Source organism: Nelumbo nucifera, chromosome 2, assembly GCF_055504915.1.
Source record: "Nelumbo nucifera cultivar China Antique chromosome 2, China Antique-T2T, whole genome shotgun sequence".
Taxonomy (NCBI): Eukaryota; Viridiplantae; Streptophyta; class Magnoliopsida; order Proteales; family Nelumbonaceae; genus Nelumbo; species Nelumbo nucifera.
In genome coordinates, this window is record NC_142650.1 from 32,220,124 (window position 1) to 32,245,731 (window position 25,608).

A 25,608-nucleotide genomic window follows, 5' to 3' on the forward strand; every position below is an offset into this window, starting at 1 on the left:
TGACACTGTTTCATCCCAAAGGCCTTCACCACTTCACTGAACCTGCCAAACCATGCACGTGGAGATTGTTTCAGTCCATAGATTGCCTTTTTGAGCCTGCACACCTTACCAGCCTCCCCCTGAGCAACAAACCCTGGTGGTTGCTCCATATACACCTCCTCAACAAGATCACCATGTAGGAAGGCATTTTTTATGTCAAGTTGTATGAGAGGCCAATCATACATAGCAGCTAATGAGATCAACACCCGAACTGAACCAATTTTAGCCATAGGAGAGAATGTCTCCATATAGTCCACACCATATAACTGAGAATAGCCCTTGGCCGCTAACCGTGCCTTCAATCGTTCCACACTGCCATCAGGAAGATGCTTCACTGTATAGACCCATTTACACCCAACAGTGTGCTTAAGGTGAGAAGTAGAAAGGTGAGCAGTGGAAACATAGTCCGAAATGGGATGAGAAGTACAAGTACGTTTACCTTTCCGCAAAGCAATAGGGAGATCAAGATCTGAGGGGGAAGGAGCAGTAGCAGGATCTGTCGACAGGTGTTGAAGTGGAGGAGGAGCCGAAGCACTTCTGCGGGTATACACTTGAGTAATAGAGGGAGAAGAAGAGACCCCAACATCTGAGAAAAATGGAACTGATTCAAAGAAGGTGACATCAGAGCACACAAACGATTTATGAAATTTTGGGTTATAACACTTATACCCTTTCTAAGTCCTCGAGTAGCCAAGAAAAATACACCTCGTAGCTCGAGCATCTAGCTTGTCTACTCCAGGCCCCAAGTGTTGAACAAAACAAACACAGCCAAAGACTCTTGGGGTGAGAGGAAATGGAGACAAAGTAGGAAACAACACGGAGAAAGGGGATTGACTTCCAAGGATTGACATGGGAATCCGATTTATTAGAAAACAAGATGTAAGAACAGCATCACTCCAAAAATGCTTTGGGACATGCATATTGATCATCAAGGACCGAGCAGTTTCAAGAAGATGTCTATTCTTCCGTTCAGCTACACCGTTTTGTTGCGGGGTGTAGGCACAAGAAATTTGATGAATTATTCCATGATGTTCTAGGTATTGCTGAAATGGTGAGGAGATGTATTCTTTGGCATTATCGGAGCGAAGTATTTTCATATGAACACCAAATTGAGTGCATATTTCAGCATGAAATTTCTGAAAAATAGAGAACAATTCACTACGGTCTTTCATAAGATAGATCCATGTCATCCTTGAAAAGTCATCAACAAAGATTACAAAATACTTAAACCCATTGTATGACACCACTTTAACTGGACCCCATACATCAGAATGAACTAAAGCAAAAGGACTTGAGACACGACTATCAATTCTTGGACTAAATGAGACTCGATGATGTTTTCCCAACTGACATGACTCACAATCTAATGATGAAAGATGACTCAAGGAAGAAACTAGCAGCTCCAAAGCCTTGAGAGAGGGATGACCAAGTCTGCAGTGCCATTGGAGAGGAGTAAGAGACGACTGAAAAGCCACTGGGGGGCCACCACCATCAAGGTAATACAAACCACCTGCTTCATGCCCTCCACCAATCTTCTTCCCCGTCTTGAGATCCTGAAACACACAAGAAGAAGGGTAGAAGGTTACAGAACAATTAAGGGACTTGGTTAATCTGCTAACAGACATAATGTTAAAAGGGAACTTAGGAACATATAAAACAGATGCTAAAGACAAGGAGGAGAGATCAACATCACCAACACCACAAATAGGAGATGTAGAACCATTAGCAAGTGTAACTGTCTGAGATGTGGAGGAGCAAGAAAGGGAACAAAATACATCAAGAGTCCCAGACATATGGTCCGAGGCTCCGGAATCAATGATCCAGGGTGAGGCTTTGGAAGCTAAGCAAGTCATACCTGAATGGGCAAGTGTAGTTGTGTTCTGCTGAGATGTTTGAAGGAACTGCTCATATACTACCGTGGTACACTCACCATTTCTTGCCCAGAAGCACAAGCAGGTGTGGAGGGGGTTGGGGCAGTTTGCTGGCTTTCAGTAATTGTGCTACTACTCTTAGATGTAGCATGGTTAGCCCAAGTGTTGGGTGGACCACGCAAATCATAACAGAAATTAACTGTGTGCCCCTCTAAGCCACAATGTGTACATTTTCTCTGAGCATTACTCCTTCCTTTTCCACGGCCTCCCCCTGACTCTCGGCCTCCAGTCCGGCCACTAGCCCGGTTAAACATGTGTCCACCATGGTTTCTTGCCACCACCACTTCTACTTCCACGGCCACTCCCTTTAGTCACTACCAAACCAGATCTATCAGAGAAGGAAGAATGTTCCACCGGCTCAATGGATGTCCTCTTAAGACGGGCAAAAACTTCTTCAAGTGAGGGAAGAGCTGATCCCCCCAATATCTGTGCTCTGACAGGCTCATACTCAGCCTTCAAACCCACAAGAAACCTAGTCACATCAAGTTGTTCACGTTGTTGTTGTTGGATCTGGACATTTGATGTTAGAGGGTGATACACAATGAGCTCATTACGAATGTTCCTCAAACTTGCATAGTACTCTTCCAAGCTTTGACTCCCTTGCTTCAAATTGAAGTACTCTTGGTATAACTGATACACCCTAGTTGTATTGTCTTGTCCAGAATACAACTTCTTAGCATGATCCCAGATTTCCTTAGTTGTATCTAGGAACATGAAGCTTACACTAATCTTTGGTTCCATGCTGTTCCAGAGCCATGTCGTTATCTGTGCATCTTCTTGTTCCCAGTCACTGAACCCAGGGGAATCAGAGGAAGGTTTCTCCTCTCTTACATGTTTTACCTTCCTCTTGGCCTTCAAGAACACCTCCACAGATTTTGCCCATGGTACATAATTCTCACCATTCAACTTGATGGATGTCATTTGAACACTAGTCTGGAGAAAGCATGACACCTGTTTTGTTATCATTCCCATTTTCAAATGAAGCCATCTTAATTATTTCACCTTCAAATACACAACACAACCTCACACTCTTTCACAAGGCTTATCTCGCTTATAACACCACTAACTCCAGCTTCTTTAAATACACATTACACACCACACACTAAGGCTGAAATCACTCAATCTTCACATCAAACACCTGGGCTGCACACTGCAGAACCATTTACCATCAACACACTAAGACTGAAATCACTCAGTCTTCACATCAAACACTTGGGCTGCACACTGCAGAACTGATTACACACAAGGTCCAGGAGATCAACTTTTAAATATTTAGAAACATAGATACACCAATCACCACGACACAACCACCACCAATCTACTGCTGTTGTGAACTTCAGCAGTCGACAACTCTTCTTTCAGCATACATATGAAGAGAAATGCAGAGGAACACGACTGAAATGCATATCAGTCACACCGAGCATCACCACAACCAACTTTTGAAGCAAAAAAAAAAAAACATTCACAGTCCCTTACTTGGACCAGCAACAGTAGTGTTCATACCTGTCCACATTCAGCCCTCTTCGATACTGAAGAGAGGGTTTAATATACCACTCCAACGACCACCACAGCAACGACCGGAGGCATTCTCACCTCCAGGCCCACAAAACGACAGCTCCTTTTCAGCCCCTTATCGAACCTCCACTCAGGTCAGTCGGAAAAGAAGAAGATGACTGTGAAGGTTGGCGGCGAACCCAGAAAGAGAACAGCAGCAAGAAAGGAGTGAGGATACGACCTTACAGCTCTGATACCATGTGAATAAACCCTAGTTGATTCTAGGTCAAAGTAGAGAAGAAGAAAGAAGAAAGAAAAGAGAAAGAAGAAGGAGAGAAGAAGAAGAGAGTTCGGCCAGACTAGAGAGAATGTGAAAAATCACTCTCCTAGCCGACCCACTTGAATTTTATTCATAAAACTTAGAGTTACAAGAAAGACAATTTTATCCCTCATAGAAGATGGGACACATAACTTAAACTCAGATACAATAGACCTTTCACATTCAAGAAGATACACCAGAATGACCAAAATACCCCTGACTCGAGCATTCTAACAACTATAAAGTTATATTTATATTAAAAGGATAAAAGGACAAATCTGCCCTTAGAGTACAAAGAATAGTTGTACAACAAAGAGTAAAAGTACAAAAATAGCCCCGCAGCTAGATCCTCTCACTATCTTTACATATCAGGAGTACTTTAATTTGTAGCAAGGTAATCAAAGTCTTGAGGAATACTATGCTAACATGAGGAATCTTCACAATGAGTGGAATGTGTACCATCCCCTTACTTCTAATGTTAAAATTCAGCAACAACAGAGAAAGCAACTCGATGTAACCAGATTTTTAGTAGGGTTGAAACCTGAATATGAACCAATGAGAGCATAGATACTAGGTGAGTTTGCTCTTCCCTCTCTTAAAGAGGTGTTTGCCTGTCTTCAGAGGATTTCTATTGGACCTACAGAGAAATCTAATTTTCTCTTATAGGTCTACCTTTGTAGTGACAAGAAGGGGAGGTCGTGGAGTCATAGGTGGAGCTCAGGGAGTTCAACCCGGCCGTAGTGGTGGTGGTGGACCCATGTATAGTTGTGGTGGTAGACGTATTGGAGGCCAAGATTCAGGGGGAGCTTGCTGCAAAGGACATAGTAATGGCCCATCTTCAACTTGGGCAAAGCATGCAGTGGCCAATGATGGTAGTTCAATGTCTCAATAGAATACAGTTACCCTTGCACATTCAGGTATGGCTTGTCTGGCATCCAAACCCTCCCATTGGATTATCGATTCTAGAGCTTCCAATCATATGACTGGGACTCCAAGTGTGTTTTCCTCCCTTTCTCAATGTTCCACATCACACCTTGTTACCCTTTCTAATGGTCCCACATCTTCCATATGTGATGTTGGTAGTGTTGACATAGATTCTTTATCCCTATCCTCAGTTTTGTATGTTCCTAAATTCCCTTTTAATCTTATGTTTGCTAGTAAGTTGACCAAGTCTCTTAATTGCTCTATCACTTTTTACCCTTCTTCATAAATTTTCAGGATCCCAAGATGGAGATGAAGATTGGTGGAGAGCATGAAGCTCATGGACTGTATTATCTTCATGGTGGTAGTGGTTCAACAACGGCTCTTCAGACATCTCTTTCTCCTATTCAGTGGCATTGTAGACTTGGTCACTTGTCGCTTAAAACACTTAAGTTACTTGTGAAGGGATTAGAAATCCATCGTATGGACGCCCAAAGATTGCGGAATAAGGGGGCGAATTTCAAAAATTTTTCTCTCCCTTCAACTGGAAATCGCATTCCCTATTTTAGAAAATCATATTTTCAATGATCATTCTTGAACCATAAACTGAACCAGATCTGAACCAAAAGGAGTAGGAGAGGATTATACCTGATACGGAGAAATAATATCTCCCAACAAAGGTGTTCACGCCCAAGGAAGGATCCAAAGACTGCTCCCACTGAAGATGGCGCAGTGCAGGATGGAGCAGAATCAGCAGTGTTCTTCTCCAAGAACTCTGTCCTTCGCAAGAATCAGCAGGATGGTACGTGAGCACAACTTCCTTTCAATCCTTTCTCAAAAAACTGATGTCAAGATCCAATCTTGACTTCTCCCACAACTGGATATCGAACTAGCAAACAGGGCGGCAAGAACAGGGAGGCGGCAAGAGAGTATTCGCAGGGTGCAGAATTCTCTCTTCTTGATTTCAGCACTGAAGAAAATCTGATGTGATGTCTCTAAAGGTTGCCGCCCCCTCCTTATGTTAACCTAAAAAGATCAGCTCCTAATCTCATTAGGAGCCGCTTATCCAAATCATATTTGGATCAGCCTTCTCTTCAGGTGATAAGGATAAACCCTTATTTTATCTGCAGATTAGATTAGCTTTCTCCTAATCTCATTAGGAGGTTTCTAAATCTGAATCACATTCAGATCTGGACTCTCTGAGTGGATAGGGTCAAGACCCTATCCTATCTGCTAATTCATCTCAGAATTCGCCCCATTATTAACTAAATAAATGGCCTAGTTCGGAATGGGCTTTAGGCCCATTAAGCTTATGTACTCACTTAACCTTCCTAACTGCTGCCCAGTTGGGCTTCCTTGTATGGCGTGGGACCCAAGCATTGATCTACACATCAGCCACATGGGTTCGGCCCAGCCTTTATTACAAGGCCTGGCCGAATACACTGTTATGGACAGTGCACCCCCTGAAAACCCATCAAGTGGGCTCTATGGGCCCAACACTTACCTTAAGTGGTCCCTGAGCCAAGCCACCTTGTAACACCCAGGGACTGTGGGCAGATGCAAGATTAGCCCATCAGGTATTATCCTCAATGGTCTTACACTTAACTTCTCAGCCCATAATGATCATACACTGCCCGACAATAGAGGACCTCTCCCTCGGCTACAAGGAATAGTGTTGCACTCTCTACTTATATGGATCCCGGGAATTAAAACCTTCTTGCAAACATTTGAGAAACCATAATATATATACTTTTATATCTCATATAAAATATACTTTGCAAAACAAATCTCAACGGTTGAAATCAGCTGCCGGCAGTCTTGGTTTCCATCAGTGAGAGTGCATCCCCGATCATTACCTTTGTCCGACAAAGGGGCTGATCCTATCACTATGATCACTCACTCAGATGAATTCTCGGACTGTCCCAACATACCCAGGTTTTGACCCCCGCTAAGGATTTCACTGATTGGTACATCAAAGACAGCCCAATCTGACACCTAGTGCAGTATCATAATCGAGTCTAGGGGTCGGGTGTAACTTTCCAGTTTTGCTCATCAATCTCCAAGGTCTAGGGCAATACTGGAAATCTGGTCCAGTTCATAGATTCAATTAATCCTACACTGTATGTGCCTAGGGTCTCACCCTGGCAGCCGAGACAGGCCACCCCAACCGACTTGGTGGCACCACAGTGTCAGCCTTGTCAGGATAGGTCTCTCAAGACCGACCCACTGGCTGTGAACATTCTAAACTAACACGAGTCTCATTAAGTGTCCAGTTTAAGGGTATTACATAGAAACATACCAAGGGAACATGAATCAAATATGCACTTTTATTCATTTACAATAAACTCATAAAGTACATCATTCTGATTGAAGCTAAGGGCATACAAAACTGTTTAACAACTTGTCCTGTCCTTGAGAGTCGTCTTTCTGTTTTGGATTGTGAGTCATGTCAGTTAAGGAAATATCATCGTGTTCCCTTTAGTCCTAGGGTTGATAATCAGATGTCGAGTCCTTTTTCTTTAGTTTATTAAGACATTTGGGGTCAAAATAAAATAGTTTCATACAATGGTTACAAATACTTTGTAATTTTTGTTAATGATTATTCAAGGATGACATGGCTTTATCCTATGAAAGAAAGGAATGAATTGTTTTTCATTTTCCAAAAATTTTATGCCGAAATCCACAATCAATTTGGTGTACACATTAAGATTCTTCGTTCTGACAAGGGCCGAGAATACTTTTATACACCATTTCAGGAGTATTTGGAACATGGCATTATCCATCAAGCCTCATGTACCTACATCCCATAGCAAAATGGGGTGGCTACGAGAAAGAACTGCCATCTTTTGGAAACTGCTCGGTCCCTTTTGCACCATATGAATGCACCCAAATGTTTTTGGAGTGATGTTGTGCTTACATCTTGCACTTATTAACTAGATACCAATGCCCATCCTTGAAGGTCATTCTCCTTTCACCATTTTGTTTCCTACCTTGTCTCTGCTTCCTCTTACTCCCAGGGTTTTTGGGTATGTGTGCTTTGTCCATAATCTTAGGCCTGAAATGGGCAAATTAGATGCATGATCCACTAAGTGTATCTTCCTTGGCTATTCCCAGACTCATAAAGGTTATAAGTGTTATAAACCCAGTTCTCGACGTTCCTTTGTGTATCCTGATGTTACTTTCATTGAGTCTATTTCGTTTTTTTCTGGGTTAGGCGATGTCTCTTCTTCTTCTTCTCCACCTCCACTTCCAGTTCCCTTTGAGGACCCCATTCCTCTTGTTCTAGTTGTGACTAAGTCTTCACATCAGATGTAAATCAGTCCTCTAAAACTGATGTAAACTTGGAAAATTTAGAGAGAAAAGAGGAAGAAAAGAAGAGAACAGCAACACGAAAGAAAGAAGATGGAGAAAAGAAGAGGAAGAAGAAGAAGAGTTTGAATATCTCTTCCCTTCCTTCTCTAATCCTTTTTACTAAACTTCAATCTTAGCATAATTACAAGTATACCCTTAAGTGGGCAGCCAGCTAGGCAATAACATAAAGAGAACTAGCAAAAAAGAAATAACAGGCCCATTAAGATGGGCCTATTATCCATTAGTTAACAGATAAATAAAAACATACTACAAGAAAAGATACTAAGGCCCATTCAACCCAGTCTCTTTACACCCCCCTCAAACTGAGCATAGATGTCAATCATGCCTAGCTTGCTTATATAGTGTGTCAGCTTCCCTCTCATAACTCCCTTGGTCAAAATATTAGCCAATTGTCTTCTAAGGTGATGAATGGCAAACAAACTTCTCCTAAGGAAACTCTTTCCCGTATAAAATGTATATCAACCTCAATGTGCTTAGTTCAATCATGTTGAACAAGATTATGTGCAATATTGATAGCTGCTTGGTTGTCACAATAGAGCATCATTGGCTTCTCAATCTCACAACAGAATTATGTACTTGATTTACAGGAGAGAACAAGGTTACTAGGGGCTAAGCCAGTTGAAACCCCTATTGAATCGAACACTAAGATCACTGGTAGTGAGGGGGAGCTTTTGGAAGATCCATGAAGGTAAAAGAGGTTGGTGGAAAGACTATCTACTATCACCAAACTAGACATTTCATTCAATGTGGGAGAACTTGTCCAATTTATGCAAAACCTAAGAATTAGGCACTAGCAAGGTGTTGTTAGAATTCTACGTTGTTTAAAAGGTGCTCCTGGAAATAGGTTACTGTATAGAAATGGGGGAGAGTTGGTGTTAGAAGGTTACTCGGATACAATAACAGATAGGAAGTCCACTATAGGATATTGCACTTTTTTTATGGAAACTTAATTACCTGGAAGAGTAAGAAATAGAGTGTGATAGCCAGGACCCAGGAGTAGTGTTGAAATAGAATACAATGTAATGGCTCACACTACTTGTCAGCTGGTTTGATTGAAGCAATTGTTGCAGTAACTTGGAGTAGAGGTTACTAAACTTATAAAGCTGTTTTGTGATAACCAAGCTGCAATTCACATCTCTTCTAATCTGTTTTTCATGAAAGGACAAAACACATAGAAGTGGATTGTCATTTTGTGAGAGAGAATGTTTTTATTGGAGAAGTGGTTACTCCATATGTAAAATCAGAATATCAGTTGGCCGATCTCTTTACTTAAGGGCTGAGCCATACTCGCATGGATCATATTTGTAACAAGATAGAGCTTTGTGACATTTATGCTCCAGATTGAGGGGGAGTGTTAGAATAGTTTATTTTACTATAATAATAAAAGTGGGGCGGAAATTAGATGAAGTTAATTCATCTTCTCCTCTCTACTGCATCCCTAGTTCTATTCCAGTTTGCTTCTCCTCTCTTCTTTCCTCTTCTTACACTTTCTTCTCTAGTTTTTTTCTCCTTTTTCTTTTATTGTTAAGGCTGCACACACTTGGATCTTTCATGTTTCAACAATATATGACACATTGACAGTACTCATTGCTAATATACTGGACCAATCGAATTTCAACTTACCCCTTGCAGTTCCCTGGTTCAATGCATTTCCCAGTTGAAGAATTGTTTTCATGATACTCTTCAATCTATCAGAATTCCTGATCTGATACACACATTGGTCTCAGTGTTTATGAGATTCTAATCTTCATAGAAATACCTAATTGAGTGCAAAAGAAATACTAGAAAAGTAAGAGGAAAAACTTGCCTCTTCTGATGCAGAATTTACAACATTCAGAGCGTTCCTAAGGTCAGAAACCTGGAAAGGAAATGGCCATATAAAGTGATAGCAGGAAACAAGGTAATACTGGAAAAAAAAACAAGATATATTGCACCATACTCTGACCTGGGAACGAAACTGTATCTTAAATGAGAAAACTCTAAGCTTAGATTCAACTCGTGGAACTTTCATCAACTCTAAGAAGAACTGTTACAAAATTGCACCAGAGAATGAGAATTGGATACATTTTCAGACCAGGTTTTAATTAACAAGCAGAAAAGCAATCATGTAATTTCATGGGTTAATAAAAGTAGTTTTGAACTGAAACCATCAACTCATGCTGCTTTTATAAACCTAATAGATGACAACCTTAATGCCTTAGGCTGTGTTTGGTTTGAAAGAGAAGGTAGGAAAAGAAAGGGAAAAGTGGAGAAATCTGTACCAGGTTTCCCTACCTTTCCCTTCCTTTCCTGGCCTTTTCTTTCAAACTAAACATAACATTAATGAACACTTTTAAGTATACGTTATATTTTCTTTCCTAGCAAGACAAAGATTCAGGTGGGGGAGGGGAGGAAATCAAGTAAAGAGTAGGAGCTGACTTGCCTGTTCACATTTCCCCAAGTTTTCTGGGTCTCCATTGTAGCCCTGTGTATGAAAGTGAATGCACTTAAAATGCTTCAAAAGAATATCAGAGTATAATTTCCAAAAGAACCTCCCTACTTTTATCTCAAGATCTAAGGGAAATATGAAATATTTGAAGTTGAGTACACAGTACAGAAAAATATCCAGGATTTATGACTTGCAAAGAAAAAATAATAATTATCTACCTTCAGTTGTTCCATCTCTTCTTTTGTTGGACAAAACTTAATTAGGTTATCAACCTGATCAGCATCTAATGCTGACTCATCCAGTGTAAGTACAGCATGCTGTAATGAAAAGGCAAAATCAACAGGAAGAATCAATCAAAAGCTGTTTATTACTGCAATGCTCCTGACATGATTACAGTTTCTATATGAAAGAATGCATAGATGGACATCCCAAGGACTAGGTGATAGAATGATAATGGAAGAAAGAGACAAAACACATGGTCTGGAACTCAAATAATTAAGCATTTTAAGTTATAGAAAGACCATTTTTATGGCCCTTCTACAATTATAATCAAACTAGCCTCTATGGAAACCTTAGCTACTTGAAATGCTATCTATTAGCATACCATCATATCTGGCAATGGAATTTTGACCTTTGAAAGCATGATTTCACAATTATATGCCCGCCTTAGCTCAATCTGCAAGAATAATAGATAGATGTTATGAGATATCAAAGGCAGAATTGAAGTTCTGCTCATGACAATCTAATCACTAAAACTTATTTTGAGGAAATTAAAGATTTAGGGCTTGAAGAAGGTAGAAATAGAAAATGGAGAGAAACAAGAGGAAAGGAGAACAGAAAGAATGAAAGAGCACACCTGATTGTTCTAGTCAACTAAAACGAAAGTATCATATTTAATCTTTTGAAATTATATCACTAGCCTTAATTGTGCATACAAAGTATTCTAACACTCCCCCTCAAGCTGAGCATATATGTTTGTTGACAGACTAGTCGTGGTTTATTGGGCCTAGTATTGCAGTTGCTGTTATTATTACCATCATCATTGTTATCACTATAATTATCATAATGATAATGATAATAACTATAATGGTAAAAATGATTATGATAACAATGATGATAATAACTACGATGATTATTATCATAATAATAATAATAATAGTAGTAGTAGTAGTAGTTAGTAATTATTTTGTTGTTGTTGTTGTTGTTATGATTTGCAAATATCTCAGTAGCAGTAGTAGTAGTAATTGCTTTGTTGTTGTTGTTGTTGTTGTTGTTGTTGTTGTTGTTGTTGTTGTTGTTGTTGTTATGATTTGCAAATACCTCTTCCCATTAAATGGGGAAAATCTTTCTTAATTCTTAACAAAGAGCATAAACAATATCTAAACGAGCCACACCCTTGAGTAACAAAATAGATTTCAATTAACTATAGGTAAATGTTGTATCACATATATTGATCAAAAAAATGTGGTATCATATGAGAACCAATGGCCAAATTACCAAGTGGACTTTATTGGATTTAGGTCCAGCTGAGGCACGCTGACTTGAGTTTTGACCTGAGCCCCGTTCAGAATTTGAAACAGCTGCTGAGAAAAGATTCTCTAGTTCTGGCATCTCAACAACCCCTGGAGACCTAGCATCGAAAGAAATGCACACACATAGAAACATATATATGTATATATAAATGATTCTGAAATCCTATAAATAGGAAAAGTCACATTTCGTAACATGAAAGAGAATGCAAATACAAAGCAAGAGAAAACATACTTAGATATCTCATCCCACAGGCTTCCCTGCATTGCCCGTGTTAACTTGAACCAATGCAATGGCTTTAAGGAAGACTTCTTTTGTTGATTCCTTGGACTTGTATTACGTGATAACCCTCGTCCCTTTATACCAAAAGAAATTAAAGGTGGTGCAGGAGTTGGAGGACCAGCAACACCACTAGCTCCACTATTGCCTGAAGAAAGAGATTGTGGGAAACCATCACCAGCCCTTGAAACCCCATTTGGAAAAGGAGCTGGAGGAGGAGGCACAGGTGGAACATGCGGAGAGTTATTTAATGGAGGCCCAGAACTCTTTAATGAAAAACCAGGGGGAGGAGGTGGTGGTGGTGCAATAGATATATTAGTAGGACCTGGGGAAATTCCTGAACACATAGGAGGAGGTGGAGGTGGAGGAGGACCAGATGAAAGATCTGTCTTCTTCATGAGAGGAGGTGGGGGAGGAGGGGGAGAGGGGGCTGATGAAATGGTTTTGGGTCGCAAATCCTTCTCCATGGGTGGAGGTGGGGGAGGAGGAGAGAGGGCGAATGAAACAGTTTTGGATGGAAAAGGAGGTGGTGGTGGTGGTGGTGGTGGGACTGATGATAAATTCTTAACAGTGGAACCTAAACATGGGGGCACAGGTGGAGGACGAGGAGGAATTGAATCTACAGTGACAATCACAGATGCTGATGCCTCCTTACAGGAAGGAGGGGGAGGGGGAGGGGGAGGGGGAGGTGGAGAGGGAGAAGCCAGTGATAACTGGCCTCCATCTGAAGAAGAGGTTCCAGGATCCTGCATTAGAGAAGGAGCTGATGATTTTGAAGTTGATAGATGTTGATGTAATGGTGATGGAGGGATTGAAGAAATTATTGTGGTAGAAGGCATCAAAGGATTCAGCAGTGAGGGTGGTGGTGGTGGTGGTGGTATTGATGAAACAATACTAGACCCCCAAAGTTTAGGTGAAGGTGAATAGCAAGGAGGAGATGCAACCAGAAGATTAAGGCTGTCTGGACTCCCATCTGAAGAATGATCATGCAAGAGAGCTGTAATACCAAGAACTGAGGGTGCACTATGATATCTTGATATTGCCACAGGTGAACCTTGTGGAGAATTATACGACATTGGACTTGATAGAGGAGATATTCGTTGTGTTATGATCTTTGATGGAGAACGTAGTTGAAATGCAACATGCAGTTCGTTTGGTTGAAACTTACTTTTAGGTGAATCTAAATCTACAGATAGTTTATAGGGCAGAGTCTGTTTTTCCAGTTCCACAGACATGGAGCTCTTAATCTTATTTTCTGATGACACAGGCTTCAGTTTCTCTGGAAGCTTTTCAGGACTTGGCTCCTGTACTAGATCTCTACCTTCATCATTCTGAAAAGAACCAGCCTCCAACTTATCTTGGAGAATATTTGCTGTATCTATTTCTATTTGTTGAAGAAAATTTATAGCAGCATCTGCACTTGGATTTAGCCAATCCACATTGTTAAAGATCTCCTGAATTTTAGCAAATGCTTCCATAGGAACACCTTCCTTCTCCTCAAGATGAGGATAATCCACTGTGATAAGAGATGAGGCAGCATCCATTTCAGAGAAGAGAATCTTCACCCATACAAAACAGAATGTAGCACTCATCAGAGAAACACTATCATGAACTAGGCCATTCAAATGAAGCAGGAGAGATGCATACCTCTGCTCTGTAGTCCTTGGGAAACTGATCCTTGCCATTCCACAAAATGTCAATTTCATCACGACTAAGCATCAAGATATTAGATCTAATGAAGGCTGTGTTGAACATAACTCGAAACATCATCTCTTCACGTTCCAGATCATCATCCAAGTTGATGCACTCAAGCACAACATCACCTTGAATATGGCAATGAATGTCGATTTTGACTAATTCACAGTCTGCCTGCAACAAAGTTTTCAGGGATCTTATATGATGACATAGTTAAGTATGGGCATATTTATAAATAAAAATAAGTTATTCTTTGTAAATATATTTCATGCCCTATGTTGAAGAGAATGAAATCTAATGTATATGGGTGGCAGGGTAGTTTAGACATTTTAGTTTTTATAATGAGGACACTCCTGTCCATCTTTTATCATAAACAGTGGTGTTTATGTAAAGTCTCTTTTATTAAGTTGATATAAATAGTGGGACTGTAGAAATGATGGGCCAAATGGGCCTTAATCTTTTTATTTTATTTGTGTTGTTAATTGTGTGTTAAGTTAGTGGGCCTTAGTTATGGGCCAGTGTTGTTCCCTTTTTCTTATCTTTTTGAGTTAGCTGTCCCACTAAGGGCATCCTTGTCATTGTACCTGAATTACAATCAGGACACTTGCTGGATTTTGTATCCCCACTTGAAACCAGCAGCTCTTAATAAAGAAAAGAAGCCAACTAAGTGGCAAGGGACCTATGGGCATGTAGCTAGTTCTAACAGTGTAGAGAAGATGGGCCGAATGGCCCATAGGCTGTTTATTCTTTGCTGTAATGGGCCTTAATCTGGGCTTATTCTTTCTTATGTTATGTCTTTTTAATTTTCTGCCCAACTAAGGGCTTCTCTGTAAATTACCAAAGTTTAACTTAATAAAATAGAATTAAGGGTGTAAGAGAAGTGATTATGTTCGAAAATCTCTCTCTCTGAACCCAAGTTGTCGCCACCTTCTTCGTCATCTTCTCTCCTCTTGAACTCTGATTTCTGCTACTTTCTTTTGATTTTTGCATCTTTCTAAACAGTCCTTTCTTCTCAAAAGGCTGTTTTTCTTCTTGGTATCAGAGCAGGCTCGTTTTTCCCTTTTTTTCACCTTTTTTTCCCAATACAGTGTGTATGGAGAACTGAATCGTATGAATAGTTAAAGACACCTTTTTCAGCCTAGTTGTTAGTGGTTTCTGGAGAGAAGAGGACTGGCTTTGTCGCCCCCCTTGACAGATTCAAGTGTGTTGCCCGAAACCCAAATTTTCTGGAGAAATCTGATTGCGGGCCCCACAAGGAGTTTGACCTGGGCGCTCAGTGAGTGAAGGCTTTCTCATTCTCCTTCTTGAAGATCGAATCAAGTGGATTGGTGTTCTGTGAAGTCTACAAGGAGCGGCTGAATTTTCTCCGTTTCTCCCAGCTTCCGGGTGTGACGCAGATTACTGATACGGCTGCATAGAGGTTGGCTCACAACACAGTTTTGTTCTGTCTTCATTTGGTGTTTTTCGAAGTTGTTTGAAATCATTTTTTGAAGTGTTTAAGAAGATGAACTCCTCAGACTTTGAAAACAAGCATGTTGCTGAATCCGGACAGGTTCTGAGAGCCTCTGTGGACTCTCTACTGGCTGTGACCACAGTCAAGCTGGACGGAACTAATTATCTGGCTTGGTCACAATCAGTAAAGATTCATATTTGTAGAAGAGGCAAGTGGGATTTTATCTCCAGAAGCAAAAAGGCTCCTCTGGAAGATGATCCATCATATGAAAAGTGAATGCAAGAAAATTATACTGTTATTGGGTGGCTTGTGAACTCAATGCAACCACAGATTAGTCAGCACTATTTGTGGATGAATTCAGCAAAGGAAATTTGGGATAGTGTTGCTGAAACCTATTCCCAAAAATTAAATGTGGCAAGAGCTTACAAGTTGAGAAGTGATGTGAAGAATTTGAGACAGGGGGAGAAACCATTAGCTGTATACTTCTCAACACTGAAATCTTTATGGCAAGAAATAGATTTGATAGAAGTTGTAACCTGGGACACCACTAATGATGCTGAGACCTACAGAAAACTGGTTGAGAGAAACAGGGTGTTTGAGTTCTTGACAGGATTAAATCCAGAGTATGATATCACAAAACAAAATATTTTATCCAAGGATAGTGTCTCACTATCACAGGCATATGCCTTGGTAAGTAGTGAAGAAAGCAGAAGACTTGTCCAGGTTCAAGGGGCTGGTCTAAATGATCACTTTGCTAATATGGGAGTGAAACCCAAGGGGATTGCAGGGACTCCAAGTAGCTCAGGGAGGAAAGAGATTGTCTGTGAGTACTGTAAAAAGCCAAAACACACTAAAGACAAGTGTTGGAAATTGCATCCTGAGCTCCTACCACTTCGGTTTCAGAAGAAGCCTGATAATAAAAGGGCAGGAAGTGCTAATGTTGTTGCTGGTTTAGATAGTGACAGATACCAAACTGAAGAGATGACGGCTAGTGTACAGTTAGCAGCTATGAAGGCAGAATATGAGAAGTTTGGGAGGATGATCAGTCACCTAGAGGGTGTAACCTCTTCTTCCAACCCTTCAGAAAATTCAACCTCTTCTGCATTTTCTCATTCAGGTATACGGGCTTCTTCCAATCATGCAACCATTTCAAGTAATCGTAGGATCCCTTGGACTATTGATTCTGGTGTTTCTGATCATATGACCAGCCTTTCTACTTTGTTTGTTTCAAATGATTTACTTCCTGGACGTGACAAAATCACCCTAGCCGATGGCTCTCTTGCCCCTATCTCCAGCAAGGGAACCATCAAGGCTACAGACTCCTTGGTTCTTCTTTCTGCTCTTCATGTACCTAGACTAAATACAAACTTGTTATCTGTAAGTAGCCTAACTAAGTCATTAAACTGTTGTGTAACCTTCTTCCCTTCCTACTGTGTTTTTTAGGATCTGGAGTCTCAAAAGGTGATTGGGAGTGGCTGTGAGGCGAATGGAAAATACCTGCTAGATACTCCTGGACAGTGCCATGAACAACCTGGAAAAGTTGCTTTTGGGTCTACATCTACAGAGTCCACCAGTCGAGTCATGTTATGTTATTTTCGTTTGGGTCATCTTTCTTTTTCTGCATTAAGTCATTTATTCCCAGAACTGTTTAAGGGAATTAGTTTGTCCAGTCTTCATTGTGAGTCCTGTGAACTGTCAAAACATTGTAGAAACAATTATCCTTTGAGTAATAAAAGATCTTCTCCTTTTAATATTGTACACTCTGATGTGTGGGGGCCTTACCACTTACCCTCTATGGGTGGCTACAAATATTTTATCTTGTTCATTGATGACTTTTCTCGGTTCACTTGGATATTTTTTATGAAGTCCCGTGATGAAGTTCCCAGTCTTGTGAGGCAATTCCATGAATTTGTCCTAACCCAGTTTGATACCAGGATTAAAATTTTCAGATCCGACAATGCAAAAGAATATTTTAAGAAAAACTTGACTTGCTATCTCACTGATTTAGGGGTTATTCATCAAAGCTCCTGTGTTAGGACCCTGGAACAGAATGGAGTTGCTAAAAGAAAAAATAGACATATTGTTGAAGTTGCAAAAAGTATTCTATTTGTCTCACATGTCCCTACAAAGTCTTGGGGTGATGTTGTTCTCACTGCAACCTACCTTATAAACCGTATGCCATACAGGGTTTTAGGGTTTAAGTCTCCCTTCAGTCTTCTTCATCCGGACAAGGATCTTTTTCCTATTCCTCTTCGTGTCTTTGGCTGCACCTGTTATGTACATATCCCAAGTGTCCAAAGACATAAATTTGAACCAAAAGCCCACAAGTGTATCTTCCTTGGTTATTCCTCCACACAGAAGGGTTACTGTTGTTTTGATCCAAAGACTGGCACTCGGTATGTCTCAATGGATGTGACCTTTGATGAGCTTTCTTCCTTTTATGGTTCTTCTCTGGAGAGACATTGTCCAAAGGGGGAGGATTTGTCACAAGTGTTTGCTCTTCCTCTTCCTGTCCCAATTGAGTCTTTTGATGAGTCTCTTCCTCCTTCAAATGAATCAAGGGAGGATCAGTCACTTCACTCTCATTCCAGTGTTCCTATTCCTCCTCCTTTACCTCCTCGCCCTCTTTTTAATCCCATGTTGTATCAACAGCAAAGAACCAGAAATGAGCAGGTTGTTTCCCCTACAACACATGAGCCTCATGCACTTCCAGTTACAGATGAGACAACAGGTACTGTTACAGCCCCTTTGGAGCCATCCTTCCCAGACCTTGATATCCCCATTGCTATTAGGAAAGGAAAAATGAAGTGTATTGCACATTGCATTTCCAAACACCTTTCTTATAGTTTGCTCTCTCCTTCATATTTTGCCTACCTTTCTTCTGTTGCTTCTAACCCAATTCCCAGGTCTGTGTCAGAAGCTCTTAATATTCCAAAATGGAGGGATGCTATGGGAAGTGGTTGATTTGCCTGAAGGGAAGGATCCAATAGGCTGTAAGTGGGTCTTTACTATCAAATAGCATGCTAATGGCACCATTGAAAGGTACAAGGCTAGGCTGGTTGCAAAAGGCTATACACAGACATATGGGATTGATTATCTGGAAACATTTGCCCCTGTTGCCAAGATGACTTCTGTGAGAGTTCTGCTATCTTTGGTTGCACACTCAGACTGACCACTTTATCAACTGGATGTAAAGAATGCATTTCTGAATGGAGAATTACATGAGGAGGTCTATATGTCTCTTCCTCCAGGGATGTATGAAACAGATATGAAAGGAAAGGTCTGCAGGCTAAAGAAATCTCTTTATGGACTCAAACAGTCCCCTAGAGCATGGTTTGAAAGGTTTAGGGCCACCCTTGTTAGTTTTGGCTATGTACAGACACAGTCTGATCATACCCTCTTTGTGAAGAGGAGAGGATCCTTGGCCGTTTACCTGATTGTGTATGTTGATGATATTGTTGTGACTGGTAATGATGTCTCAAGAATCAATGATCTCAAATATTTTCTTCATATAGAGTGTGAGATCAAAGATCTAGGGGAATTGAGATACTTTCTTGGCATAGAAGTTGCTAGATCCAAGGATGGGATCCTTATCTCTCAGAGGAAGTATGTTTTTTATTTGCTCTTTGAAACAGAGAAGATGGGTGCTAGACCAGTTGCTACTCCTATCGATATGAGCCATAAACTCTCTGCTTCAGATGGAATATTGTTAGAAGATAAGGGAGTCTTCCAAAGACTACTTGGAAAACTTCTTTATCTATGCATGACTCGGCCAGACATTGCATATGTTGTCAGTTCATGCATGCTCCTAGGGATATTCATATGGCAGCAACAGAGCGGATTCTGTGTTATTTGAAGGGCTCCCCTAGAAAGGGAATTCTATTTGCCAAGCATGGCCATATGAAACTTGAAGCCTACACAGATGCTGACTGGGCAGGAAAAATTGATGACAGAAGATCTACCTCTAGGTACTATAGCTTGGTGCCAAGTAATATTGTCTCTTGGAGAAGCAAGAAACAATCAGTTGTTGCTCGATCTTCAGCCGAAGCAGAATACAGAGCCATGGCTCATGGAGTTTTTGAACTATTGTGGCTTAAATCCTTGATGGAGGAACTGGGTATTGAGCATGATAAGCCAATGATGTTATACTGTGATAATCAGGCCGCCATCAACATTGCTCACAACCCAGTGCAACATGACAAAACTAAGCATATTGAAGTTGACAGACACTTCATTCAAGAAAGAGTGGCTTCTGGAGAAGTGTGTCTACCTTTCATCACCTCTGAAGGACAGTTAGCAGATTTCCTCACCAAGGGCATTCCCAAGGCTAAACTACAGCATGATACTGGCAAGCTTGGCATGATTGACATATATGCTCAGCTTGAGGGGGAGTGTAGAGAAGATGGGCCGAATGGCCCATAGGCTGTTTATTCTTTGTTGTAATGGGCCTTAATCTGGGCTTATTCTTTCTTATGTTATGTCTTTTTTAATTTTCTGCCCAACTAAGGGTTTCTCTGTAAATTACCAAAGTTTAACTTAATAAAATAGAATTAAGGGTGTAAGAGAAGTGATTATGTTCGAAAATCTCTCTCTGAACCCAAGTTGCCGCCACCTTCTTCTTCATCTTCTCTCCTCTTGAACTCTGATTTCTTTTTTTTGATGAATAATAATAAGTTTATTGATTCAGAAGCAAATTAGAGTGAGTTCATACATCATCCCAGTAAGAGGCGCGAGCTGCAGCCCCTCCTTGAAACTTACAAGTAAACTAGGAAAGAAAAACAAGAATCACAACTGAGCCCAAAATAATTCTTCCCTATTTACCCCTTGCTTAGCTAACACATCTGACAAGGTATTTGCTGATCTCCCCACCCACTGTACAGTGACCAACATATTCCTTGTCAACCAACTAAATTTCTTCATTTCATTCTTGTATCGCCACATAGCCTCTTCAGAATTTTTTAACCAATCCACCACCACTTTGGAATCCCCCTCGATTATTAGGTGTTGTACCCCCAACTGGTTTGCAAATTGGACCCCTTGTACAACAGCTAAAAGTTCTGCCCTGATGGAATTCCCAATTCCCAAAGGACCTGAGTAGAGCAACAAAATCTCTCCCTTTTCATTTCTCAAAGCACCCCCCACTTCGGATAATCCTGGATTACCCATGCTGCTTCCATCAAAGTTCAACTTAATTGAACCTTCGGGTGGAGGAGACCAGCTTGTAATTGATTTGGCCTTTAAAGATGAACACCTTGCTACTGCTGACCAATTTCTCCAAATGTCATTAAAGGAGAATTGATGAAAGATTTCCAAGGTCTTCAGCCAATGTATTGCCCTGTTTAACACACAATCTTTCAAATCTTGGCTGTTCCTTTCCTTATCTTGAAAAATTCTGAGATTCCTTTCTTCCCACAGAGTCCAAGTCAAGGTAGCACGAGCACATCTCCACATAATTCTCCCTATTTTTGTAGGCCAATAAAAGGTAGAATGGTTGAAGAGCATGTGAACTTCTATTGGTAGACTCCAACTACCCCCAAACAACGAAAGTAGCCAAGCCCAAAGGTCTGCAAAAAAGGGACAAGATACTAATAGATGGTAACAATCCTCACCGTGAGCTCTACAGAGGATACACTACACCAAATTTCTTTTGACGGAAAGGATTGGTGAGTAGAAAGTTGAGAGATGGACTTGAAAAAAGAAGCACAAGTGAAGGTTCCATTGGGTCTAGGAGTCCAAACCCTCTTATCTGGCTTGGAGGGATCCAAACAAACCTGATTAAGACACCCAAGCAAAAAAGAAAGAGACTCAATTTCAGCATCCCTAAGTCCTCTACGAAAACCAAAATCCCAAGTAGGATCTAAGGGTGTTCCCAAGGGTGAGACAAATTTTGAGACCACCTCTTTTTTGAACAAAGAAATAGAAAAAAGCGAAGGGAACAAATCCTTTAACGGTGAGTCTCCTACCCAAATATCCTCCCAAAAAAGGATAGAGTTGCCAGAACAAACTTCATAACTGATAAAATTGAGGAATTGAGGAAGGGTGTTGTGAATAGCCTTCCAAGGTGCTGCTAGGTTAGCTTGCCTCGATACACCAGCATCCCATCCATTCTCTGACCTCCCATGAATGCTTCCCACCACCTCATGCCACAATCTCTCTCTTTCCAAAGGCCATCTCCACAACCATTTCCCTAACAGAGCTTGATTCTTTCTAGTTACCCTCCCAATTCCCAAACCCCCCTCTTCTTTACTTCTGCACACAATTTCCCAATTAACCAAGTGATCCTTTTTCTCTTGTCCCGGCTCCCATAAGAAGTCTTTCATCAACTTCTCCAGCTTCCTAGCTTCCCTAACTGGTATCCTAAAGATAGACAAATAATAGGTAGGTAAGTTAGCCAAGGTAGCTCTTATTAGGGTAATTCTTCCTCCTAAAGAGATATAGTTCCTCTTCCATGAGACTAATCTCTTCTCAAATTTTTCTAACACTGGGGTCCAAAATCTACTCTCCCTAGGATTTGCCCCTAAATATGACAAAGGCCAATCAGAGGTGGAACACTCAAGACACTCCGCAATAGCCTCGACCTCCCCTACCTCCAAATTTATACCTGCTACGCAACTCTTTTCCAGATTTATTCTCAAATTAGAGACACTTTCAAATCCTTTTATTAGCTCCTTTAGGTTTGCTACCTTTTCACTAAAACCTCCTTCACAAAAAATCATTAGGTCGTCTGCAAACTGAAGGTGGGTGACAGGGACTTGGTGTCTCCCTATTCTCCAACCCCTAATGGCATCTTCACTGTCAGCCTTAGTAATGATCCTACTAATCACATCAGCTACTAAGGTAAAAAGGAATGGTGAAAGTGGATCCCCTTGCCTGACACCCCTGCAAGCTGGAAAAAAGTCCCTCACCATACCATTTACCAGAATAGAGTAGTGACAAGTACTGATACACCCAAAGATCCAACTACACCACTTGTCCCCAAATCCACCATTTCGCATAACCTCTAATAGAAACTCCCAATCCACCAAATCATAGGCCTTTTCAAGATCCAATTTACAAATGAATCCTTTCCTACTAGACCTTTTCATTTCCTCCACACATTCATTCGCAATTAAGATCTGATCTGTTATTTGTCGCCCTTGAATGAAAGCCCCCTGAGTTTCACTAATGATGGTAGGGAGGACTGTTTTGATCCTCAATGAGAGCACTTTAGCCAGAATTTTATAGATGCTTGTCACCAGACTAATAGGCCTATAATCTTTTGGGTGGTTGGCATCATTCTTCTTAGGTATCAAGGCCAAAAAGGTGACATTAATTCCAAGGCTTATAGTGTGATTGTCTGCAAATTCCTTAAAGACTTCAGCTAGATCCTCTTTCAACACCTCCCAACAGTCTTGATAAAAACCCATTGTAAAGCCATCTGGACCTGGAGCCTTGGATCTATCCATTAGAAAGACAACTTTCTTAATCTCTTCTTCCTCGAAATCCCTTTCCAGCCACCTTGCCACTCCTTCATTAATTCTTGGCCAATCCACCCTTTTCATGACTGTTCTCTCACTCAAAGGCCTTCTATAAATCGATTTGAAGTGGTCCACAAATTTTCTGGCTATGTCATCCTGGTTGGTAATCACCTCCTCTCCTATCTCTAGCTTGGTCACAAAATTCTTTCTTCGTCTCCCATTTGCCAAATCATGGAAGAATCTAGTGTTCCCATCGCCTTCCCTAATCCACTTGTGTCTAGATTTTTGTCTCCAATTGATTTGTTCTCTCAATAACACTTCTTCCAACTCCTTTTTTAATTGTCTCCTTAACACTCTGTCCTCCTCGGTCAGCCCATTGTGAGATTCCTTTACATCCAAATTCTCTATTTGAGAGATTAAGCCCAATTTTTGCTCCTCAATTCTACCAAACTGATCTCTATTCCACTCTTTTATTTTGGCTCTCAACCTTTTTAATTTCTTGTGGAACTTAATCCCCTTCCATCTTACCCCCCTCTCCTCCTCACCCCACCACTCCTTCACTTTTTTCACAAAATCTGGATGGGTAAGCCACATATTTTCGAATCTAAAAGGTTTGGGTCCTATAGGAAAAGACTTAGTTCCTATTTCGATAGGACAGTGATCGGAGGTGACCCTAGGTAATGCCCTAGCAACCAAGTTTTCCAAACTATTCCCCCAGGCAAGGTTAAAAAGGAATCTATCCAACTTCGAGCACAACGGAGTTTCCTGAAGGTTGGACCAAGTGTAACTGGCTTGCAGCAGAGGTATTTCCTTTAGTTCACAATCTTCAATAAAACCATTAAATTTCCTCATGCTTGTTGAGATTACCTGTTGGGGATTACTGGTTTCATCAGAGAATCTAATGATGTTAAAATCCCCGCCCAGGCACCAAGGACCATCCCATAGCCCCTTGATTGCATATAATTCCTCCCACATCTCATTCCTCTCTCTATAGGAATTAGGGCCATAAACATTGGTTAAGACCCATACACACCCATTTTCTACATTCTTGCACTTAATGGAAACTGAGAATCTGCCTATCAATTCTTCCACTACTTCCACCACATCCTCCCTCCATAGTGTTACAATCCCCCCGAGGCTCCCCAAGAAGGAGACGAGCTCCAACCTAAACCTCTAGACCTCTAAAAACTCCTCACCCATCTCCCATCTAATTCCATCAGTTTGGATTCTTGTAACAACACAAAATCAGGTTTTTCCCTTCGGAGTAGGTCTTTGATCGCCCTTCTCTTCCTTGCACTCCCTAACCCTCTTACATTCCAGCTAATAATTTTCATCGATACAAAATAAACAAAGGAACCCAATAAGAGGCCATATTCTCCTCATTTTAGGCCCTTCCTCCTATCCCCTCTACCACTGAATTCTAAATCCCCCTCAATGTCTGAGATTAGCCTTTCCACTTCAGATCTTTTTTTCTTATTTGTTCCTCTTTTCCCCCCCTTCCCAATTTCTCCATCCTTTCCAGCCAATGTTTGAGAAAGAATTTTACCCTTCTCACACTTATTTTTGCTACTGCATCTTTCTACGAGTCCTTCCTTTTTATTTTGTTCCTCCATCATTGTACAGATCAACTCCCAAATTCTATCCGCCTCCCCCTTACTACTTCCTTCCAACACCCTCTCTCCTCCTTCCACTATCACCCTCTCTCTTGCATCAGAAACTCCTAGATGGGAAGTTGGGATATCTGTTACAGGCATAGCAAACAAGTCAGTACCTAAAACAGAATTGACACCCATACCTGATAAAACGGGGGTAGGACTAGAATCACTGAAAATGACTTGTTGACAGGCGGCACATGGTTTTAAAGCCTTTCCCCTTTTTGGACAAGGTTGGGAAGTAGACATGGTGAAAGAGTCACTTCCTGACGACCTACCCACTTGGAAAACCTTTCTCTGTGTTTCCGACACTGGAATACCCGCATCCATCCTCACGGCCGAATATTGTCCCTCTCCACCAACATCCTGTAATTCATTAGACTCAGGGTCATCTCCCTCGACGAAGGGAGGAGGAGTTTTCACAGCTTCAGAACCAATTTCTTCACCATTCCTAGTCTTCCCGCCACCTGCCTCTTCGGTCTCTTCCTCTAAAAACAACTATGTATGCAAACTTTCTGTTTCAAGAAGATCATTGTTGCTTTTCGGAGACAAACTTCCCAGACTTAGCATTTCGTCTCTATCAGAATCGTCATTGTTGTTTTGTTCACTCAACCAATCTTCAAACCCTGTTCTGTTCTCATCACTAGGCTTCATGTATCTCGGGTTGTGCCTATCTGGTGAGAGACGGTTCGCCAGGTTGGATGGGACCCACTGTAGAGAGCCTCGAGACTGCGAGTCTTGAGACTTTTTTGCGCCTGAACTGTTCGATCGAGAGGAAGGGTTCGGGGTTGAAGAAGATAGACGCTTTCTCTCGTCTATCAGCTCATCCCTCCTCCCAGTCACGTGCTTACTTAACATGTCCCTCGGCCCATCTGTCTTATAATGGGCCTTGGGCTCAAGACTATTGGAGCCCAACTTTAGGTCCTTTACTTGAAAAGCCTTCTCCGGCCCACCACAATAGGGATCCACTCGATTGGGCCCTTCTTTTCGTCCCACGCAACCACTTAAAGAGTCACGCCCCCCTGTTTTAATGGTCGA

General features: G+C 41.1%; 1 protein-coding gene across 2 annotated transcripts in view; it reads right to left on the reverse strand.

Annotated features, from left to right (window-relative positions):
• The window catches only part of LOC104603308 (formin-like protein 18), a 160,926-nt gene that overhangs the window by 127,668 nt on the left and 7,650 nt on the right, over positions 1-25,608 (reverse strand). For both annotated transcript variants that reach the window (XR_736198.3, XM_010267305.3), the window contains exons 3-11: positions 13,961-14,182; positions 12,269-13,872; positions 12,002-12,134; positions 11,109-11,180; positions 10,723-10,821; positions 10,499-10,540; positions 10,022-10,102; positions 9,884-9,934; positions 9,700-9,781 (exon numbers count right to left, since the gene is read on the reverse strand). Coding sequence is in view for 1 of the 2 variants with exons in the window: in XM_010267305.3 (XP_010265607.1) it covers positions 9,700-9,781; positions 9,884-9,934; positions 10,022-10,102; positions 10,499-10,540; positions 10,723-10,821; positions 11,109-11,180; positions 12,002-12,134; positions 12,269-13,872; positions 13,961-14,182 (2,386 nt within the window). In the remaining variant the exon portion in view is untranslated. The remainder of the gene's footprint in view (positions 1-9,699; positions 9,782-9,883; positions 9,935-10,021; positions 10,103-10,498; positions 10,541-10,722; positions 10,822-11,108; positions 11,181-12,001; positions 12,135-12,268; positions 13,873-13,960; positions 14,183-25,608) is intronic.